We start from the raw sequence: 24,811 nt of genomic DNA, 5'->3' as shown, positions 1-24,811 counted from the left end.
TCACACCCAGTGGGACGTCGGTGACAATGATGACTATGAGAACCTTGGAGAGGAGGGAAGCAATGGATGTTGAGCGGGTCTAACATGATACTGTGAAAGTTCAATCCATAATGGATCCAACACAGTCGCGAGAGTCCAGTCCAAAACGGATCTAACACAGCAGCGAGGATCCCGTTCACAGCGGAGCCAGCAGGAAACCATCCCAAGCGGAGGCGGCTCAGCAGCGCAGAGATGTCCCCAGCCGATACACAGGCAAGCAGCACATGGCCACCGGATCGGACCGGACCCCCTCCACAAGGGAGAGTGGGACATAGGAGAAAAAGAAAAGAAACGGCAGATCAACTGGTCTAAAAAGGGAGTCTATTTAAAGGCTAGAGTATACAAATGAGTTTTAAGGTGAGACTTAAATGCTTCTACTGAGGTAGCATCTCAAACTGTTACCGGGAGGGCATTCCAGAGTACTGGAGCCCGAAATGAAAACGCTCTATAGCCCGCAGACTTTTTTTGGGCTTTGGGAATCACTAATAAGCCGGAGTCCTTTGAACGCAGATTTCTTGCCGGGACATATGGTACAATACAATCGGTTTGGAAACAGAGGACGTGGTGTCTACCAAAACAAAGAGGAAATTAACCATTCGGCTTGTTATAGGCACAAAGTTGAAAGCCAGCATGTGTGATGGTATGGTATACACATCTGTGAAGGCACCATTATTGCTGAAAGGTCCAAACAGGTTTTGGAGCAACATATGTTGTCATCCAAGCAACGTTATCATGGGCGCCCCTGCTTATTTCAGCAAAACAAGTGTTACAACAGTGTGGCTTCGCAAAAAAAAGAGTGCGGGTCCTTCCTGGCCCGCCTGCAATCCAGACCTGTCTCCCATAGAAAATGTGTGGCACATTATGAAGCCTAAAATGCGACAGCGGAGACCCCGGACTGTTGAAGGACTGAAGCTCTACATAAAACAAGAATGGGAAAGAATTCCACTTTCAAAGCTTCAACAATTAGTTTCCTCAGTTCCCAAACGGTTATTGAGTGTTGTTAAAAGAAAAGGTGATGTAACACAGTGGTGAACATGCCCTTTCCCAACTACTTTGGCACGTGTTGCAGCCATGAAATTCTAAGTTAATTATTATTTGGAAAATAAAATAAAGTTTATGAGTCTGAACATCAAATATGTTGTCTTTGTAGCATATTCAACTGAATATGGGTTGAAAAGGATTTGCAAATCATTGTATTCTGTTTATATTTACATCTAACACAATTTCCCGACTCATATGGAAACGGGGTTTCTACTAATACAAGTTTAAATCAATCAATCAATCAATCAATCAATCAATCAATCAATCAATCAATCAATCAATCAATCAATCAATCAATCAATCAATCGTCAAGAGTCTTTCATGACGTCACCTTCCACTCACCAGATCGACCACCGGCGACTTTTTGCGATTCTGTTTCTCCACCTCCACCTGCATCTTGGCCATGGGTTTCGCCATGGCCAGCGCCAGCTTGGCCTCCGCCTGCAGCTTCTTCTGTCGACTCAAGAAGTCCATGTCCTCCAGGGACTCGGAGTCCTCCTCCGTGGTGTCCCTGTCCGAGTAGGACGAACTCTGCTTGGACTGCGCGGCGGTGGCGGTACGACAAAGGGGAAGACACAAAGAAAGACAAAGGGTGTCATAAATGGATTCTGATAAACGGCATGTCTGCATAAAGTGATGATTTTTTGAAATGGCGACAATTCCCCATTAGATGGTGCTGTTTGCAGTCTTTCCAACATGTGCTGTAGCTCCTCATACACTGTCCAGTGCAGTGTTTTTCAACCACTAGTGGGCCGTGAGATACAGTCTGGTGTGCCGTGGATGATTACCTAATTTCATCCCTCTGGCCGTTGTTGCCTTTGGACCAGATGTTCCTCCGAGGGAATTTAAGTTAGTTTGATGACACATACGCTGATTTTAAATGAACCCCAGACAGAATAGGTATTTTGACATTTTATTCCAAAGCTTTGAAGGGACCAATCTATGAACAACACATTCCAATCGCATCGCCCAAGTTGATGTGTCAACACTACGGAAGTCTTGCCTTTTTCAATACACCACTAGCCAACTCTCACACTGTTATGTTAGATCCACTATGGACTGGGCTCTCACTATTATGTTAGATCCACTATGGACTGGACACTCACACTATTATGTTAGATCCACTATGAACTGGACTCCCACTATTATGTTAGATCCACTATGGACTGGACTCACACTGTTATGTTAGATCCACTATGAACTGGACTCCCACTATTATGCTAGATCCACTATGGACTGGACTCACACTATTATGTTAGATCCACTATGGACTGGACTCTCACTATTATGTTAAATCCACTATGGATTAGACTCCCACTATTATGTTAAATCCACTATGGACTGGACTCTCACTTTTATGTTAGATCCACTACGGACTGGACTCCCACTATTATGTTAAATCCACTATGGACCGGACTTTCACACTATCATGCTAGATCCACTATGGACTGGACTCTCACTATTATGTTAGATCCACTATGGACTGGACTCTCACACTATTATGTTAGATCCACTATGGACTGGACTCTCACACTATTACATTAGATCCACTATGGACTGGACTCTCACACTATTAAGTTAGATCCACTATGGACTGGACTCTCACACTATTATGTTAGATCCACTATGGACTGGACTTTCACACTATTATGTTAGATCCACTATGGACTGGACTCCCACTATTATGTTAGATCCACTATGGACTGGACTCTCACACTATTATGTTAAATCCACTATGGACTGGACTCTCACACTATTATGTTAGGTCCACTATAGACTGGACTCTCACACTATTATGTTAGATCCACTATGGACTGGACTCTCACTATTATGTTAGATCCATTATGGACTGGACTCTCACACAATTATGTTAGATCCACTATGGACTGGACTCTCCCACTATTATGTTAGATCCACTATGGACTGGACTCTCCCACTATTATGTTAGATCCACCATGGACTGGACTCTCACACTATTATGTTAGATCCACTATGGACTGGACTCTCACACTATTATGTCAGATCCACTATGGGCTAGACTCCCACTATTATGTTGGATCCACTATGGACTGGTCTCCCACTATTATGTTAAATCCACTATGGACTGGACTCTCACTATTATGTTGGATCCACTATGGACTGGACTCTCACTATTATGTTAGATCCACTATGGACTGGACTCTCACACTATTAGGTTAGATCCACCATGGACTGGACTCTCACATTATTATGTTAGATCCCCACATCCGTGCTCCCCTCCAAGGTTTCTCATTGTCATCCCATCGGGTTGAGTTTTTCCTTGCCCTGATGTATCGTTGTGGCTTGTGCAGCCCTTTGAGACACTCGTGATTTAGTGCTAAATAAGTACAGCACCGACACTCGACAACGACACTTTATTTGCGTATTCTAATTACTGGTCTGCAAAAAAATATTTTTAACCTAATTAGGTGAAATGACATCCTCCATCACGGTACACGAGTGTGGGTAAAAAAACACGGCAGGAGATCCTAATAAATGTACGTCAGCAGCGGAACATTTCCCTCTGGCTGTGTTAATAACTGTCAGGCTGAATGTAATCCAACTTCTTTCTCATTTGCTGCCCAGGAATTGTTTAACAGGCCAGAAAATGCAGGCAAAAGACGTCCACTAAAGCCGATCCCTATTGAGCATCTGAGTCTGGTGTCGTGCTGGACTTACCATGGGGGACAGAGGCGTGTCCAGGCTGGTCTCAGTCTTGCTGTCGTCCGCATCGCTGTCCTTGTCGCTGCCGCTGTCGTTGACGAAGCAGATCTGCAGGTTCATGCCGCTCTGCAGCCTGTAGACCCGGGACACATAAGGACAGTTTAGAAATGCAATGAGGACCCACTCAATAAGTGTGTTTAATCATCGATCTATGCCAGGGGTCACCAACCAGGTCGCCCGTAAGGACCAGATGAGTCGCCCGCTGGCCTGTTCTAAAAATAGCTCAAATAGCAGCACTTACCAGTGAGCTGCCTCTATTTTTTAAATTGTATTTATTTACTAGCAAGCTGGTCTCGCTTTGCTGGACATTTTTAATTCTAAGAGAGACAAAACTCAAATAGAATTTGAAAATCCAAGAAAATATTTGAAAGACTTGGTCTTCACTTGTTTGAATAAATGTATTTATTTTTTTTTACTTTGCTTCTTATAACTTTCAGAAAGACAATTTTAGAGAAAAAATACAACCTTAAAAATTATTTTAGGATTTTTAAACACATATACCTTTTTACCTTTTAAATTATTTCATCTTCTTTCCTGACAATTTAAAACAATGTTCAAGTACATTTATTATTTTTATTGTAAAGAATAATAAATACATTTTAATTTTAGCTTCTGTTTTTTCTACGAAGAATATTTGTGAAATATTTCTTCAAACTTATTATGTTTCAAATTCAAAAAAAATATTCTGGCAAATCTAGAAAATATGTACAATCAATTTGAAATCTTATTTCAAAGTCTTTCTAGAAGAAATAATGATTTGTCTTTGTTAGAAATATAGCTTGGTCCAATTTGTTATATATTCTAACAAAATGCAGATTGGATTTTAACCTGTTTAAAACATGTCATCAAAATTCTAAAATTAATCTTAGTCAGGAAAAATTACTAATGATGTTCCATAAATTTTTATTTTTTTATTTTTTCAAAAAGATTCGAATTAGCTAGTTTTCTCTTCTTTTTTTGGGTTGAATTTTGAATTTTAAAGAGTCGAAATTGAAAATAAACTACGTTTCAAAATTACATTTTCATTTTTTTTCCCGTTTTCTCCTCTTTTAAAACGTTCAATTAAGTGTTTTTTTCATCGTTTATTCTCTATAATAAACCTTCCGTAAAAGGACAAAAAATGTACGACGAAATGACAGACAGAAAACCCATTTTAATATATATATAGATTTATTTATTAAAGGTAAATTGAGCAAATTGGCTATTTCTGCCAATTTATTTAAGTGTGTATCAAACTGGTAGCCCTTGGCATTAATCAGTACCCAAGAAGTTGGATACAACTCAAGGTGTGCACGGAGCTCTGAACTTCCCGGGGGGTCCCGAGGCATTCCCAGGCCAGCCGGGAGACATAGTCTTCCCAACGTGTCCTGGGTCTTCCCCGTATTTAATGACCACACACCCCCTACACATTTCTATTAAATACAAGATGTCCGAGTCCACTGGACCCGGGGATAATAGAAGTGTGGAAATTGATGTTCTTTGTACCACACCCACACACACACAGCAGGCCTAGACAGGAGGAGGACAGAGTGTAGGTACACAGAACATCAGAGGGTGAAATGTGCGACAAAATGAGAGCAAACAGTGTTGACAAACAATTTTGCAACCTTGTGTGGGAACCGCAGGAGCAGAAACACAAAAGAAGAATCCCTGTTGGATGCGGAAACGGGCAGAGAAACCTTTCGCGCAACGTTTATATTGTTGTTACTCAGCCGGCGTTTGTGGGTCTGATGGACCCGTTGCATTTTTTTGGCTTTTAATGCCTCACAATGAAATACTTTTATGTTAAAATACTGAACATATGTTTATTGGGATAAGGTAAACATCTGTTCAGGAGGACGACGGAGTGTAGGTACACAGAACATCAGAGGGGGAAATGTGCGAGAAAATGAGAGCAAACAGTGTTGCCAAATAATGTTGCAACCTTGTGTGGGAACCAAAGGTGCGGAAACACAAAAGACGAATTCCCGTGGGATGCAGAAACTGGCAGAGAAATTTTTCGTGCAACGTTCATATTGTTGTTACTCAGCCGGTGTTTGTGGGTCTGATGGACCTGTTGCATTTTGTGGCTTTTAATGCTTCACCATCTAACACCTTTATGTTAAAATACTGAACATATGTTTATTGGGATAAGGTAAACATCTGTTCAATATTTTAACATAAAAGTGTTTGATTGTGAGGCATTAAAAGCCACAAAATGCACCGGGTCCATCAGACCCACAAACACTGTCTGAGTAACAACAATATGAACGTTGCACGGAAAATTTCTCTGCCAGTTTGTGCATCCCACAGGGATCCTTCTAATGTGTTTCTGCACCTGCGGTTCCCACACAAAGTTGCAAAATTGTTTGTCAACACTGTCTGCTCTCATTTTCTCGCACTTTTCACCCTTTGATGTTCTGCACACCTATACTCTGTCCTCCTCCTGAACAGATGTTTAACACTTTTATGTTAAAATATTGAACAGATGTTTACCTTATCCCAATAAAATTCTGTTCAGTATTTTTTTTACCTTTACCCAATAAACATATGTTCAGTATTTTAACATAAAAGTGTTAGATTGTGAAGCATTGAAAGCCACAAAATGCAAAAGGTCCATCAGACCCCCAAACGCTGGCTGAGTAACAACAATATGACACAAGGGCTGAATCCAAATATGCTCTTCGATTTTCAAAATACAGACATCTCAAAACTTTCGTAGGACTTGACCAAAACAACTCAACATTAAAATATCAGAATTAGATTCAGAAATACTTAAATAATCACCGAAGGCAAATTAAGATTGTCCGCACAATCCCATTAAAGTCCTACTGAAAGCCACTACTAGCGACTACGCAGTCTGATAGTTTATATATCAAAGATGAAATATTAACATTGCAACACATGACAATACGGCCGCTTTAGTTTACTAAATTACAATTTTAAATTTTGCATGAAGTAACCTGTTGAAAACGTGGTGGTATGATGAGGAGTGCGCGTGACGTCACGGATTGTAGCGGACATATTTTTCCAGCCCGATCCCAGCTATAAGTAGTCTGCTTTAATCACATAATTACACAGTATTCTGGACATCTGTGTTGCTGAATCTTTTGCAATTTGTTCAATGAATAATGGAGACATCAAAGAAGAAAGATGTAGGTGGGAAGTGGTGTATTGCGGCCGCCTTTAGCAACACAAACACAGCCGGTGTTTCCCTGTTTACATTCCTGAAGGTGAAGCTTCACTATGGAACAGAGCGGTCAAGCGAACATGGTTCCCCACCACATGTCAACCGGCAGGTTTCGGTGAGAAAATTGTGGTAATAAGTCGGCTCTTACTGTAGACATGAGCGAAGCTTGCGTCGTACCTCGTGCACCTGTCAAAGAGGCAGCTGCGTGGCTTCACTCGGTCGCCACACCCCTCTGACTTTCAGGTACGACAGTATAATCTCACTACAACACTAGTAATACAATAAGCAGATAAGGGATTTTCCAGAATTATCCTGGTAAATCAATCAATGTTTATTTATATAGCCCCAAATCACAAATGTCTCAAAGGACTGCAAAAAACATTACGACTACAACATTCTCGGAAGAAATGTGTCTAATAACATCTGAATCGCTCACACTGCCCTGTTTTTTTTTTTCTTTTTTCTAGTCCTTCACTCTAACTTTCCTCATCCACGAATCTTTCATCCTCGCTCAAATTAATGGGGAAATCGTCGCTTTTTTTGGTCCGAATCGCTCTCGCTGCTGGTGGCCATGATTGTAAACAATGTGAGGAAGTGAGGATCCCCACAACCCGTGACGTTCTCTACTAAATCCTTTCAGCAAAAATATGGCAATATGGCGAAATGATGAAGTATGACACATAGAATGGACCTGCTATCCCCGTTTAAATAAGAAAATATAATTTCAGTAGGACTTTAACGAGCAGATAAACGTTAGAGGGAGACAGAACAGGATCCCCCCTTTTGGAAAAGGTGAGAAACAGGGATGGGGGGCTAAGCCTGGCCCCTGGAGAGGGGGTCCAGACTGAGGCCAATGGAAAAAAAACAACTCATAGCCATAGCACACATAAACATGTGTGTGGGAGGGAAACATCAAAGAACACAAAATACATTAGAAGAACAGAGCTGATGCAACCAAACATTTCTACACATAGCCACAAAAGTTTAAAAAACCAAAAAAAAACTACTGAATTGTGTACTCTGCTCATCTGGTTTGTGACGTAAGTTAAAGAAGCCGGTGAAAAAATGTGCCGTTACCGTGACGACAGACTGGGTTTGCCGCTCTTGCTGCAGCTGGTGTAGATGCCCGGTCCATCGTCAAAGAAACTGCCCAGGGCCAACTTCTGCCGGATGGACTCTCTCTCATTTTTCTGGGCCTGAAACAGAAGACAAAAAAACAAAAAAAAAACATCTTGTTAGAACTTTTCCTTCAGGTTGTCAGGGTCGCATTATTTTTAGAGCACGGCACAGTCCCCCCCCCCTCCCCCCCTTACGCGAGATCCTGAGAGCTGGTGTATTTATAGCGGCAGCAGCCTCCTCATTTGCAGCGAGAGTCTGGGTGTCAGCTTAACAAGCTGAGATACAAAAACAAAAACTTGCAAAAGGAACCTTCCAACTATGCACTGCACATGTTGACAGGCAGAGGGTGCTGTTGCCTTGCAGAAAAACAGCCATTCGTATGGAATGCACTTTAGAATAAAGTGCCTTTTTACTGTCACTATACACCAGGGGTAGGGAACCTATGGCTCTAGAGCCAGATGTGGCTCTTTCAAAGACTACATCTGGCTCTCAGATAAATCGTAGCTGGCATTGCTCAACATAATAAGTCATGAATAATTCCGCTGATAATCACAGTGTTAAAAATAACGTTCAAAAGATAAGACATTCTCATGCATTTTAATCCATCCATCCTTTTTCTATCGCACCTGTTCAAGAAGTCGCATTAATGGTGAGAAGTATTGTATTTATTATTGGTTAGCTTTAGAATAAGTGAATTATATCGTGAAGTGAATTATATTTATATAGCGCGTTTTCTCTAGTGACTCAAAGCGCTTTACATAGTGAAACCCAATATTTAAGTTACATTTAAAGCAGTGTGGGTGGCACTGGGAGCAGGTGGGTAAAGTGTCTTGCCCAAGGACACAACGGCAGTGACTAGGATGGCGGAAGCGGGGATTGAACCTGGAACCCTCAAGTTGCTGGCACGGCCACTCTACCATCTGAGACAGGGGTAGGGAACCTATGGCTCTAGAGCCAGATGTGGCTCTTTTGATGACTGCATCTGGCTCTCAGATAAATCTTAGCTGACATTGCTTAATAGATAAGTTATGAATAATTCCGCTGGTAGTCACAGTGTCAAAAATAACCTTCAAAATATAAAAAATTCTCATGCATTTTAATCCATCCATCTGGTTTCTACCGCACCTGTTCAAGAAGTCGCATTAATGGTTAGAGTTTTTGCCTCTTTGAGTTGTAATTTGACCCCCTTAACATGCTTCAAAACTCACCAAACTTGACACACACATTAGGACTGGCAAATATTGCGATCTAATGAAAAAAAAACAAAAAAAAACTCAAAAATGCGCTCTAGCGCAATTTTTGAATAAAACACAGAAAAAACTGCTCCTAGGAAGAGAAAACAGACAAAAATGCTTGTAACTTCCAGTAGGAATGCCGGAAAGACATGAAACAAAAACTTCTATGTAGGTCTAACTTAGACCTACATTTTAATAAATGACATCCTGCAGAAAAAATCAACAGGAAGTTAAAAATTACCCCTTCAAAATAAAAGTTTTGTAAAAAGCCGTCACCTTTTTCAAATCGAAACTCCTCCCAGTGCGTTTTTTCGTTTTGGCTTCAAACTCGCACAGGAGAGAGATTGAAGCCTTTTGATTAAAACTGTCCAACAAAGTTTTGATTACTGCTCCGGTTTGGATTTGACGCGCCTTCAAAAAACCCTGCACAAATTTTCCTAAAAAATGACGTTTTTGCCTCTTTGACCTTTAATTTGACCCACTTAAAACGCTTCAAAGTGCAAGTTAAAGCTCTGTTATGCAGACCGAAAGCCATTTATCAACAACACCCAGAATCGCCGATCTGTAATTTCACCCCCTTAACATGCTTCAAAACTCACCAAATTTTACACACACATCAGGACTGGCAAAAACTGCCATCTAATAAAAAACAAACCCCAAAAATAAAAATTGCGCTTAGCGTCCACTAGGAAAAAAAACAGACAAAACTGCATGTAACTTCTGTTAGAAATGTCGTAGAGACATGAAATAACAAACTTCTATGTAGGTCTGACTAAGATCGGGACTCGGGACACGGTGGCAACAGCCAAAGGCGGACCCAACGCTGCTTGCAGCTTTAATTTTATTTATTGTTGGTCCGCTTCAGAATAACAGTGTTATTAAAAAAAAAAGACTTATTTTATTATACTCTAAAAATGTTGGTTTTACTTAAAAATGCACGCATTTAGTTGTGTTCAGTCTTAAAAAAATATTATATGTCCCTCACAAAAGTATTTTTTTCAAATATTTGGCTTGTATGGCTCTCTCAACCAAAAAGGTTCCCGACCCCTGATCTGAGATGTACCGCCCCAATAACAACATTATTAAAAAGAATAAGAGACTTATTATTCTCTAAAAATGTTGGTCTTACTTAAAAATGCACGCATTTAATTGTATGCAGTGTTAAAAAAATATTATATGGCTCTCACTGAAATACGTTTCAAAATATTTGGCTTTCATGGCTCTCTTGGCCAAAAAGGTTCCCGACCCCTGCTATACACACAGGTACAATGATATCGAAAGCAACTCCGGTATCAGTGTGACAGTCTACAACAGGGGTCACCAACCTTTTTGAAACCAAGAGCTACTTCTTGGGTACTGATTAATGCGAAGGGCTACCAGTTTGATACACACTTAAATAAATTGCCAGAAATAGCCAATTTGCTCAATTTACCTTTAACTCTATGTTATTATGAATAATTAATGATATTTATCTTTGTGGAAACACTGATCATCTTAATTATTTCTCACAATAAATATATATTTTTGATGACATGTTTTAAATAGGTTAAAATTAGGGATGCACCGATTAATCGGTAACCGAATATATTTGGTCGAATATGGCAAAAAAAGCCGCATTCGGCCTTCGGTGGAATGAGTTAAAAACAAGGCCGAATAGTGGCGTGTGACGCAATTTTTTGACGCGGTGAACCAACGTGCAGTGACGTTGGGATATGTTGTGTACCTGTATAAGTGTATGAGGTTACAAGCACACACTTATTGAGATTTAGTGGGGCCTCTGTTTACATTATTAGCCTGTTGTGTAGGCTACCTGTATAAGTGTATGAGGTTACAAGCACACACTTATTGAGATTTACTTGAGCTTTCTGTTTACATTATCAGCCTGTTGTGTAGGCTACCTGTATAAGTGTATGAGGTTACAAGCACACACTTATTGAGATTTAGTGGGGCCTCTGTTTACATTATTAGCCTGTTGTGTAGGCTACCTGTATAAGTGTATGAGGTTACAAGCACACACTTAATTGAGATTTACTTGAGCCTTCTGTTTACATTATTAGCATATCTACTGTGGCTAAGCAGACTTTTGCCAAAAGGACAATAATTCATTTGTTGTGGGTTTATCCACTTTAATGCACTTTATTTTTTTTTGGAATGCATGTTTTGTTTGAAGGCCTAATATAAATGAAAAACTGTGCTTTTTTTTTGAAAAGCAAAGACTACTGGAATATTAAAGAAATGTCAATATTCAATAAAAAAATACTTTATTTGAAAAACATGTCTAAATATTTATTCTAGGCTATTTATGCAATATAAAAAAAATTGTGAAAAACTGCATTCATTATTCGGTATTCGGCCTTCGGCCAAGCGTTTAAATTTTATTCGGCTTCGGCTTTGGCCACAAATTTTCATTTCGGTGCATCCATAGTTAAAATCCAATCTGCACTCTGTTAAAATATATAACAAATTGGACCAAGTTATATTTCTGACAAAAACAAATCATCATTTCTTCTACATTTTCCGGGAACTAAAATTTTAAAACAAATTCAAAAGACTTTGAAATAAGATTTACATTTGATTCTACAGATTTACTAGATTTGCCAGAATATTTTTTTTGAATTTGAATCATAACAAGCAGTTTTGTCTGTGTTTTCTTCCTAGGAGCAGTTTTTTCTGTGTTTTATTCAAAAATTGCGCTAGAGCGCATTTTTGAGTTTTGTGTTTTTTTTTTTCATTAAATCGCTTTTTTTGCCAGTCCTGATGTGTGTGCCAAGTTTGGTGGGTTTTGAAGCATTTTAAGGGGGTCAAATTGCAGCTCAAAGAGGCAAAAATAGCATTTTTTGCGAAAATTTTGCTTTGAATGAGTTTTTGCAAAATTTCTGTTGATTTTTGCTGCAGAAGTTTCGAATTGGAAATGTAGGTCTCAGTGAGACCTACATAGAGGTTTTTGTTTCATGTCTCTACGACATTCCTAACGGAAGTTACAAGAAGTCTGTTTTTTGTTTCTTCCTAGGGGGCGCTAGCGCGCAATTTTAATTTTTGGGGTTTGGGTGCTTAATAAGTTGGGAAGGTTTGCCAGACCGACGTGTGTGTCAAATTTGGTGAGTTTTGAAGCATATTAAGGGGGTCTAATTAGGGTGCGAAGGAGCGGAATAATAATAAAGAATAATAATAATAATAATAAAACACAGCAGTTTCAATAGGGTTCTTGGCCCATTGCAAAGTATATATGTATACACACACATATATATATATATATATATATATATATATATACACAGTATATTTATGTATAAATATACCTATACTGGCTCACCTGCACTGGCTTCCTTAAGATGTGATTTTAAGGTTTTACTACTTACGTATACAATACTACACGGTCTAGCTCCATCCTATCTTGCTGATTGTATTGTACCATATGGACTGGACTCTCACACTATTATGTTAGCTCCACTATGGACTGGACTCCTACACTATTATGTTAGATCCTCTATGGACTGGACTCTCCCACTATTATGTTAGATCCACTATGGACTGGACTCTCACACTATTATGTTAGATCCACTATGGACTGGACTCTCCCACTATTATGTTAGATCCACTATGGACTGGACTCTCACTATTATGTTAGATCCACTATGGACTGGACTCTCACACTATTAAGTTAGATCCACTATGGACTGGACTCTCACACTATTATGTTAAATCCACTGTGGACTGGACTCTCACACTATTATGTTGGATCCACTATGGACTGGACTCTCACTATTATGTTAGATCCACTTTGGACTGGACTCTCACTATTATGTTAGATCCACTATGGACTGGACTCTCACACTATTACGTTAGATCCACTATGGACTGGACTCTCACACTATTATGTTAGATCCACTGTGGACTGGACTCTCACACTATTATGTTAAATCCACTATGGACTGGACTCTCACACTATTATGTTAGATCCACTATGGACTGGACTCTCACACTATTATGTTAGATCCACTATGGACTGGACTCTCACACTTTTATGTTAGATCCACTATGGACTGGACTCTCACTATTATGTTAGATCCACTATGGACTGGACTGACACTATTATGTTGGATCCACTATGGACTGGACTCACACTATTATGTTAGATCCACTATGGACTGGACTCTCACTATCATGTTAGATCCACTATGGTCTGGACTCACACTATTATGTTAGATCCACTATGGACTGGACTCTTACTATTATGTTAGATCCACTATGGACTGGACTCTCACTATTATGTTAGATCCTCTATGGACTGGACTCTTACTATTATGTTAGATCCACTATGGACTGGACTCTCACTATTATGTTAGATCCACTATGGACTGGACTCTCACTATTATGTTAGATCCATTATGGACTGGACTCTCACTATTATGTTAGATCCACTATGGACTGGACTCTCACACTATTATGTTAGATCCACTATGGATTGGACTCTCTCAATATAATGTTAGATCCACTATGGACTGGACTCTCACACTATTATGTTAGATCCACTATGGACTGGACTCTCAAATTATTATGTTAGATCCACTATGGACTGGACTCTCACACTATTATGTTACATCCACTATGGACTGGACTCTCACTATTATGTTAGATCCACTATGGACTGGACTCTCACTATTATGTTAGATCCACTATGGACTGGACTCTCACTATTATGTTACATCCACTATGGACTATGATTACATCATGTACAAAAGTGCACTTTATTTGTTTTAAATGATTGTAGTGGCGTTCTGTACAAAAAGTGCACTTTAATTTAGTGTTGTTTTGATGTCATCTTAGTGACATCATGCACAAAAGTGCACTTTATTTGTTTTAAACTATTGTAGTGGCGTTCTGTACAAAAAGTGCACTTTAATTTAGTGTCGTTGATACGTCATCTTAGTGACATCATGCACAAAAGTGCACTTTATTTGTTTTAAATGATTGTAGTGGCGTTCTGTACAAAAAGTGCACTTTAATTTAGTGTTGTTTTGATGTCATCTTAGTGACATCATGCACAAAAGTGCACTTTATTTGTTTTAAACTATTGTAGTGGCGTTCTGTACAAAAAGTGCACTTTAATTTAGTGTCGTTGATACGTCATCTTAGTGACATCATGCACAAAAGTGCACTCATAGCTTGTTTTAAAATGTCTCTGACAATCTTGCACTTTCTGTTTTGGAAATGACATGAATGTTTTTGCCACTGCTTAATAACTGTTTCATAAATACACTTTTAGTTGTGATTTCCCTCTCTGCATGAAAGTTTAAAAGTAGCATATATGAATGCAGTATGAAGAAGAATGTTTGAATGTAGACACATAGAATCATCATACTGCTGTCATTATATGTGTCAAGTCTTCATTCAAGGCTAAGGCAACATATCCACATATATATGCTGTATGGTCACATGGCCTGACAATATCCACATATCAATAAAAGTCCACATCGCCAAAACAAAGTGTGCGAATAAACATGTCTCGTCATCTTTTTAGATATTTTGGAGATATCCTGTTCTGTAAATGTTGTCTTTAAAAAAAACCACAGCTCCCTTTCTTGATTGTAATTATGGTACATGAGCAGCACTGAAGTGCACTCAAACCAGCAAAATGCTCCTTTAGGCCAAAGTGCTAATCTAACAACAGCATCCACGGGATAATTTTTCTTGCTTTTTCCGATCATGTTTTAATTTCTCCTGTTATAAAATGCAAAATGAATAAAAAAAAAATATGGGTGATTAAAGCTAATAAACAATAAAGACATTGAACTCGGGTTGTACATACAAACCCTGTTTCCATATGAGTTGGAAATTGTGTTAGATGTAAATATAAACAGAATACAATGATTTGCAAATCCTTTTCAAGCCATATTCAGTTGAATATGCTACAAAGACAACATATTTGATGTTCAAACTCATTAACTTTTTAAATAATCATTAACTATAGAATTTGATGACAGCAACATGTGACAAAGAAGTTGGGAAAGGTGTCAATGAATACTGATAAAGTTGAGGAATGCTCATCAAACACTTATTTGGAACATCCCACAGGTGTGCAGGCTAATTGGGAAACGGTGGGTGCCATGATTGGGTATAAAAACAGCTTCCCAAAAAAATGCTCAGTCTTTCACAAGAAAGGATGGGGCGAGGTACACCCCTTTGTCCACAACTGTGTGAGCAAATAGTCAAACAGTTTAAGAACAACCTTTCTCAAAGTGCAATTGCAAGAAACTAAGGGATTTCAACATCTACGCTCCATAATATCATCAATAGGTTCAGAGAATCTGGAGAAATCACTCCACGTAAGCGGCATGGCCGGAAAACAACATTGAATGACCGTGATCTTCGATCCTCCAGACGGTACTGTATCAAAAACCGACATCAATCTCTAAAGGATATCACCACATGGGCTCAGGAACACTTCAGAAAACCACCGTCACTAAATACAGTTGGTCGCTACATCTGTAAGTGCAAGTTAAAGCTCTACTATGCAAAGCCAAAGCCATTTATCAACAACATCCAGAAACGCCGCCGGCTTCTCTGGGCCCGAGATCATCTAAGATGGACTGATGCAAAGTGGAAAAGTGTTCTGTGGTCTGACGAGTCCACATTTCAAATAGTTTTTGGAAATATCCGACATTGTGTCATCCGGACCAAAGGGGAGGCGAACCATCCAGACTGTTATCGACACAAAGTTGAAAAGCCAGCATGTGTGATGGTATGGGGGTGCATTAGTGCCCAAGGCATGGGTAACTTACACATCTGTGAAGGCACCATTAATGCTGAAAGGTACATACAAGTTTTGGAACAACATATGCTCCCATCTAAGCGCCGTCTTTTTCATGGACGCCCCTGCTTATTTCAGCAAGACAATGCCAAGCCACATTCAGCACGTGTTACAACAGCGTGGCTTCGTAGTAAAAAAGAGTACGGGTACTTTCCTGGCCCGCCTGCAGTCCAGACCTGTCTCCCATGGAAAATGTGTGGCGCATTATGAAGCGTAAAATACGACAGCGGAGACCCCGGACTGTTGAAGGACTGAAGCTCTACATAAAACAAGAATGGGAAAAAATTCCACTTTCAAAGCTTCAACAATTAGCTTCCTCAGTTCCCAAACGTTTATTGAGTGTTGTTAGAAGAAAAGGTGATGTAACACAGTGGTGAACATGCCCTTTCCCAACTACTTTGGCAAGTGTTGCAGCTACGAAATTCTAAGCTAATTATTATTTGCAAAGAAAACCAAAAAAGTTTATGAGTTTGAACATCAAATATGTTGTCTTTGTAGCATATTCAACTGAATATGGGTTGAAAAGGATTTGCAAATCATTGTATTCCGTTTATATTTAAATCAAACACAATTTCCCAACTCATATGGAAACTGGGTTTGTATTTCTTTTTCCTTTCCACTCACATTTTTCTCATTTCTTGTCTATCTCCCTTCCCCACGTTCCCATGTGCTCCTTATCTACTCCATTCATCCTCCTTCCAGACATTTCCCCTCCATCTCGACTCGTCACCATCTGCCCGGAGCCTCTACGGTTCCTTCAAGCTGTCTTTTCTTGTCATTTCGTTCCCTTTCCGCCCACTACTATCTGACAAACACCCCCTCTGGTTCTGCTGGACAAATGGACATAAGCCCTGCCACTTAATTGCCACCAGATGGCAATGAAGTGGAGTGGGACTGGGACTCAAACACTCGGTCTAGTTTAATATCAGCACTCCAAAAGGTATATAACGGGTGTGGCGACGTGTCCGCACAGCCCTCACAATACAGCAAGCAATTGTTCAAATGATATCTCTACAAGGCGAAATATTACGGTATGTATTAGTATTATGTATTAGTATAGTACCGCGATACTAATGAATCATATTCGGTACTATACCGCCTCTAAAAATTACCCGTCCCCCACAACACACCGGTGTCAAAATGTAAACAAATGCCATGGGTGGATCTACACCTAACATCCACTGTAATGATACCAAGTACAGGAGTGTATCTAGTCAGTATTACTATGATTACATCGATATTTTTTAGCATCACAAAATCTTCTTATTTTTCATGTGTTTCCAAATGAAATCTTGTGAAAACATTACATGATTCTTGTAATTATATGCCTTTATTTTTGTTATGTTTACTCTTTTATTTTGACCCTAATACTTATTTATATTAGTTAGTATTAGGGCTGTACGGTATGCCGGTATTAGTATAGTACCGCAATACTAATGAATCATATTCGGTACTATACCGCCTCTAAAAATTACCGATTCCCCACAACACACCGGCGTCAAAATGTAAACAAACGCCATGGGTGGATCTACACCTAACATCCACTGTAATGATACCAAGTACAGGAGCGTATCTAGTCAATATTACTATGACTACATCGATATTTTTTAGCATCACAAAATCTTCCTATTTTTCATGAATGAAAAATGGAATCTTGTGAAAACATTACATGATTCTTGTAATTATAGGCCTTTATTTTTGTTATGTTTATTTGTTTATTTTGACCCTAATACTTATTTATATTAGTTAGTATTAGGGCTGTACGGTATGCCGGTATTAGTATAGGACCGCGATACTAATGAATCATATTCGGTACTATACCACCTGTAAAAATTAACGATTCCCAACAAAACACCGGCGTCAAAATGTAAACAAATGCCATGGATGGATCTACACCTAACATCCACTGTAATGATACCAAGTACAGGAGCGTATCTAGTCAATATTACTGTAATTATATCGATATTTTTTAGCATCACAAAATCTTCCTATTTTTCATGTATGAAAAATGAAATCTTGTGAAAACATAACATGATTCTTGTAATTATTTGCCTTTATTTTTGTTATGTTTACTTATTTATTTTGACCCTAATACTTATTCATATTAGTTAGTATTAGGGTTGTACGGTATGCCGGTATTAGTATAGTAACCGCGATACTAATGAATCATATTCGGTACTATACCGCCTCTAAAAATTAACGATTCCCCACAACACATCGGCGTCAAAATGTAAACAAATGCCATGGGTGGATCTACACCTAACATCCACTGTAATGATACCAAGTACAGGAGCGTATCTAGTCGATATTACTATGATTACATCGATATTTTTTAGCATCACAACATTTTCATATTTTTCATGTATGAAAAATGAAATCTTGTGAAAACATTACATGATTCTTGTAATTACATGCCTTAATTTTTGTAACGTTTACTTATTTATTTTGACCCTAATACTTATTTACATTAGTTAGTATTAGGGTTGTACTGTATACAGGTATTAGTATAGTACCGAAATACTAATGAATCATATTCGGTACTATACCGCCTCAAAAAATTACCGATTCCCCACAACACACCGGCGTCAAAATGTAAACAAATGCCATGGGTGGATCTACACCTAACATCCACTGTAATGATACCAAGTACAGGAGTGTATCTAGTCAATATTACTATCATTACATCGATATTTTTTAGCATCACAAAATCTTCCTATTTTTTTTGTAAGAAAAATGAAATCTTGTGAAAACATTACATGATTCTTGTAATTTTATGCCGTAATTTTTGTAATGTTTACTTATTTATTTTGACCCTAATACTTATTTATATTAGTTAGTATTAGGGCTGTACGGTATGCCGGTATTAGTATAGTACCGCGATCCTAATGAATCATATTCGGTACTATACCGCCTCTAAAAATTACCCGTCCCCCACAACACACCGGTGTCAAAATGTAAACAAATGCCATGGGTGGATCTACACCTAACATCCACTGTAATGATACAAAGTACAGGAGTGTATCTAGTTAGTATTACTATGATTACATCGATATTTTTTAGCATCACAAAATCTTCTTATTTTTCATGTATTTCCAAATGAAATCTTGTGAAAACATTACATGATTCTTGTAATTATATGCCTTTATTTTTGTTATGTTTACTTATTTATTTTGACCCTAATACTTATTTATATTAGTTAGTATTAGGGCTGTACGGTATGCCGGTATTAGTATAGTACCGCAATACTAATGAATCATATTCGGTACTATACCGCCTCTAAAAATTACCGATTCCCCACAACACACCGGCGTCAAAATGTAAACAAACGCCATGGGTGGATCTACACCTAACATCCACTGTAATGATACCAAGTACAGGAGCGTATCTAGTCGATATTACTATGATTACATCGATATTTTTTAGCATCACAACATTTTCATATTTTTCATGTATGGAAAATGAAATCTTGTGAAAACATTACATGATTCTTGTAATTATATGCCTTAATTTTTGTAACGTTTACTTATTTATTTTGACCCTAATACTTATTTATATTAGTTAGTATTAGGGTTGTACTGTATACAGGTATTAGTATAGTACCGCGATACTAATGAATCATATTCGGTACTATACCGCATCTAAAAATTACCGATTCCCCACAACACACCGGCGTCAAAATGTAAACAAATGCCATGGGTGGATCTACACCTAACATCCACTGTAATGATACCAAGTACAGGAGCGTATCTAGTCAATATTACTATGATTACATCGATATTTTTTAGCATCACAACATTTTCATATTTTTCACGTATGAAAAATGAAATCTTGTGAAAACATTACATGATTCTTGTAATTATATGCATTAATTTTTGTAACATTTACTTATTTATTTTGACCCTAATACTTATTTATATTAGTTAGTATTAGGGTTGTACTGTATACAGGTATTAGTATAGTACCGCGATACTAATGAATCATATTCGGTACTATACCGCCTCTAAAAATTACCCGTCCCCCACAACACACCGGTGTCAAAATGTAAACAAATGCCATGGGTGGATCTACACCTAACATCCACTGTAATGATACAAAGTACAGGAGTGTATCTAGTCAGTATTACTATGATTACATCGATATTTTTTAGCATCACAAAATCTTCTTATTTTTCATGTATTTCCAAATGAAATCTTGTGAAAACATTACATGATTCTTGTAATTATATGCCTTTATTTTTGTTATGTTTACTTATTCATTTTGACCCTAATACTTATTTATATTAGTTAGTATTAGGGCTGTACGGTATGCCGGTATTAGTATAGTACCGCGATACTAATGAATCATATTCGGTACTATACCGCCTCTAAAAATTACCGATTCCCCACAACACACCGGCGTCAAAATGTAAACAAATGCCATTGGTGGATCTACACCTAACATCCACTGTAATGATACCAAGTACAGGAGCGTATCTAGTCAATATTACTATGATTACATCGATATTTTTTAGCATCACAAAATCTTCCTATTTTTCATGTATGAAAAATGGAATCTTGTGAAAACATTACATGATTCTTGTAATTTTATGCCTTCATTTTTGTTATGTTTACTTATTTATTTTGACCCTAATACTTATTTATATAAGTTAGTATTAGGGTTGTACTGTATGCCGGTTTTAGTATAGTACCGCGATACTAATGAATCATATTCGGTACTATACCGCCTGTAAAAATTATTGCGGTACCCCACAACACACCGTACCTCACCGGCGACAAAATCAATCAATCAATCAATGTTTATTTATATAGCCCTAAATCACCAGTGTCTCAAAGGGCTGCACAAACCACAACATTTTCGGTAGGGCCCACATAAGGGCAAGGAAAAACTCACCCTAGTGGGACGTCGACCATGATGACTATGAGAAACCTTGGAGAGGACCGCATATGTGGGCAACCCCCGCCATCACAATTAGTTATTAATGACATTTAATTATTCATTAAAATTAGTCATTAATGACATTTAGTTATTAATTCCAATTAGTTATCAAATGCAACTAGTTATTAATTGCAATTAGTTATGAATGACATTTAGTTATTTATTACAATTAATAATGATTTACAATTAGTTATTAATGAAATTTAGTTATTAATTATTATAATATAATAATTACATTTAGTTGATTAATTATATTTACTTGTTATCACAATTAGTTATTAATTACAATGCATTATTAATGACATTTAGTTATTTACAATTAGTTGTTAAATACAATTACTTATGACTTACAATTAGTTATCAATGACATTTAGATATTCATCACAATTAGTTATTAATTGCAATTAGTTATTAATGACATTTACTTATTAATGACATTTAGTTAATGATTACAAATAGTTAATAATTATATCTAGTTATTAATGAAATTAAGTTATTATCACCATTAATAATTAATACAATTAGTTATTAATGACATTTAGTTATAAATGATTGTTAGTTAATAATTACATCTAGTTATTAATGATATTTACTTTTACCACAATTAGTTATTAACTACAATGACTTGTTAATTAAATGTAAACAAACGCCATGGGTGGATCTACACCTAACATCCACTGTAATGATACCAAGTACAGGAGCGTATCTAGTCAATATTACTATGATTACATCGATATTTTTTAGCATCACAACATTTTCATATTTTTCATGTATGAAAAATGAAATCTTGTGAAAACATAACATGATTCTTGTAATTATTTGCCTTTATTTTTGTTATGTTTACTTATTTATTTTGACCCTAATACTTATTTATATTAGTTAGTATTAGGGTTGTACGGTATGCCGGTATTAGTATAGTAACCGCGATACTAATGAATCATATTCGGTACTATACCGCCTCTAAAAATTAACGATTCCCCACAACACATCGGCGTCAAAATGTAAACAAATGCCATGGGTGGATCTACACCTAACATCCACTGTAATGATACCAAGTACAGGAGCGTATCTAGTCAATATTACTATGATTACATCGATATTTTTTAGCATCACAACATTTTCGTATTTTTCATTTATGAAAAATGAAATCTTGTGAAAACATTACATGATTCTTGTAATTATAAGACATATAATTGTTTTGATAAATGACACAATAAGTTACTGCATATGTCAGCAGACTAATTAGGAGTCTTTGTTTGTTTACTTACTACTAAAAGACAAGTTGTCTAGTATGTTCAACATTTTATTTAAGGACTAACTTGCAATAATAGACATATTTTTAATGTACCCTAAGTTTTTTTTGCTAAAATAAAGCCAATAATGCCCTTTTTGTGGTCCGCTTTATTTAGAAAAGTACCGAAAACTATCAAAATACGTTTAGGAACCGGTACTAAAATATTGGTATCGGGACAACACTATTTTAGACACAAAAAAATTAAATCAGTTGTATTTATTTTTAATTGGACATCATGCAGTGGCAAAGTTCAAAATGGATGGATGGATGTTTGCAGTCACCATCCAATCAATGAAAACTGCGAAGAAATGGCGAAAATTGCCATTCAATTTCCCTTAAAGACAACTATACAAAAACAAAGCCCCACACCTGCTACACAAAAGCACTTCCTGTCTTTGTGTAAACATTTGAGATGTCCTTCAAGTCTTTGTTAGTGTGCTTGGGTGGGCAAACAGACATCATGGTGGCCCCACTAAACTATTTACAAAGCTGAGGAATACAACACAGTGGGCTGGAAGTGCTAATTTATAAGTTTCCACGCACTCCCTGCTTGTATCAGGCCCCGTTTACACTAAGTCGGATAGCATTATTCACATGTGAATAATGCTGTATAATAGACTGTATTTATGTTATTCACATGTGAATAATGCTGTATAATAGACTGTATTTATGTTATTCACATGTGAATAATGCTGTATCATACACTGTATTTATGTTATTCACATATTAGATTAGATTAGATTAGATAGTACTTTATTTATTCCGTCAAAATAGAAGATTAAAATAAAATAAAAAAATCGGTCTTAGCCTGGGCCCTGGAGAGGAGGTGCAGACTGAGGCCAAGTGGAAAAAAATAAATAAATAAAATAATTAAAAAATATATATATATATATATATTGTTGTATCGTAGACTGTATTTATGTTATTCACATATGAATAATGCTGTATAATAGACTGTATTTATATTATTCACATGTGAATAATGCTGTATAATAGACTGTATTCATGTTATTCATGTGTGAATAATGCTGTATAATAGACTGTATTTATGTTATTCACATGTGAATAATACTGTATAATAGACTGTATTTATGTTATTCACATGTGAATACCGCTGTAAAATACACTGTATTTATATGATTCACATGTGAATAATGCTGTAATAGACTATATTTATGAATATTCACATGTGAATAATGCTGTATCATAGACTGTTTTCATGTTATTCACTTGTGAATAATCTGTATAATAGACTGAATTTATGTTATTCACATGTGAATATTGTTGTATCGTAGACTGTATTTATGTTATTCACATGTGAATATTGTTGTTGTATCGTAGACTGTATTTATGTTATTCACATGTGAATAATGCTGTATAATAGACTATTTAAGTTATGCACTTGCGAATAATTCTGAATAATACACTATTTATATTATTCACATGTGAATAATTCCGTATAATAGACTGTATTTATATTATTCACACGTGAATAATGCTGTATAATAGACTGTATTTATATTAATTACATGTGAATAATGCCGTATAAAAGACTGTATTTGTTATTCACATGTGAATAATGCTGTATAATAGACTATTTATATTATTCACACGTAAATAATGCTGTATCATAGACTGTATTTATATTATTCACATGTGAATAATGCTGTATAATAGACTATTTACGTTATTCACAAGTGAATAATTCTGTATCGTAGACTGTATTTATGTTATTCACATGTGAATAATGCTGTATAAGAGACTGTATTTATTTTATTCACATGTAAATAATACTGTATAATAGACTATTTAAGTTATGCACATGTGAATAATTTTGTATAATACACTATTTATATTATTCACATGTGAATAATGCTGTATAATAGACTGTATTTATGTTATTCACATGTGAATAATGCTGTATAATAGACTGATTTATATTAATTACATGTGAATAATGCTGTATAAAAGACTGTATTTGTTATTCACATGTGAATAATGTTGTATCATAGACTATATTTATATTATTCACATGTGAATAATGCTGTATAATAGACTGTATTTATGTTATTCACATGTGAATAATGCTGTATAATAGACTGTATTTGTTATTCACATGTGAATAATGCTGTATAATAGACTGTATTTAAAACCCCAAAATGTTTATTGTAAGCAAACTGTGGTGGGGATCAATAAAGTACTTTCTATTCTATTCTATTGTAAGCTTGCCCCCCCCCCACACACTCACACTTCCCAGCTTTGGCTGAGAGATACGCAGCAATCGTATAAAACCCTCAAATGGCAAATTGTCTTGGAGTGGCTACGTTTGCGATGGATGAGGAGATGGAAAATTGCGGGAGCCATCGAATTAACATTTCAATGTGGGCAGGAGGCGAGGAGAGGATAATAGTGACAGCCCTAATGAC

The 24,811-nt window shown here is 36.9% G+C and overlaps 1 protein-coding gene across 4 annotated transcripts in view; it reads right to left on the bottom strand.

Annotated features, from left to right (window-relative positions):
• The window catches only part of schip1 (schwannomin interacting protein 1), an 845,783-nt gene that overhangs the window by 27,879 nt on the left and 793,093 nt on the right, over positions 1-24,811 (bottom strand). For all 4 annotated transcript variants that reach the window (XM_061878138.1, XM_061878139.1, XM_061878140.1 and 1 more), the window contains 3 exons: positions 8,069-8,187; positions 3,778-3,895; positions 1,423-1,620 (listed from right to left, as the gene is read on the bottom strand). In XM_061878138.1, coding sequence (XP_061734122.1) covers positions 1,423-1,620; positions 3,778-3,895; positions 8,069-8,187 — 435 coding nt within the window. The remainder of the gene's footprint in view (positions 1-1,422; positions 1,621-3,777; positions 3,896-8,068; positions 8,188-24,811) is intronic.

This window comes from Nerophis ophidion, linkage group LG18 (assembly GCF_033978795.1).
Source record: "Nerophis ophidion isolate RoL-2023_Sa linkage group LG18, RoL_Noph_v1.0, whole genome shotgun sequence".
NCBI lineage: Eukaryota > Metazoa > Chordata > Actinopteri > Syngnathiformes > Syngnathidae > Nerophis > Nerophis ophidion.
The sequence above is the reverse complement of the archived record's forward strand: the minus strand, read 5'-3'. Positions and strand labels throughout refer to the sequence as shown.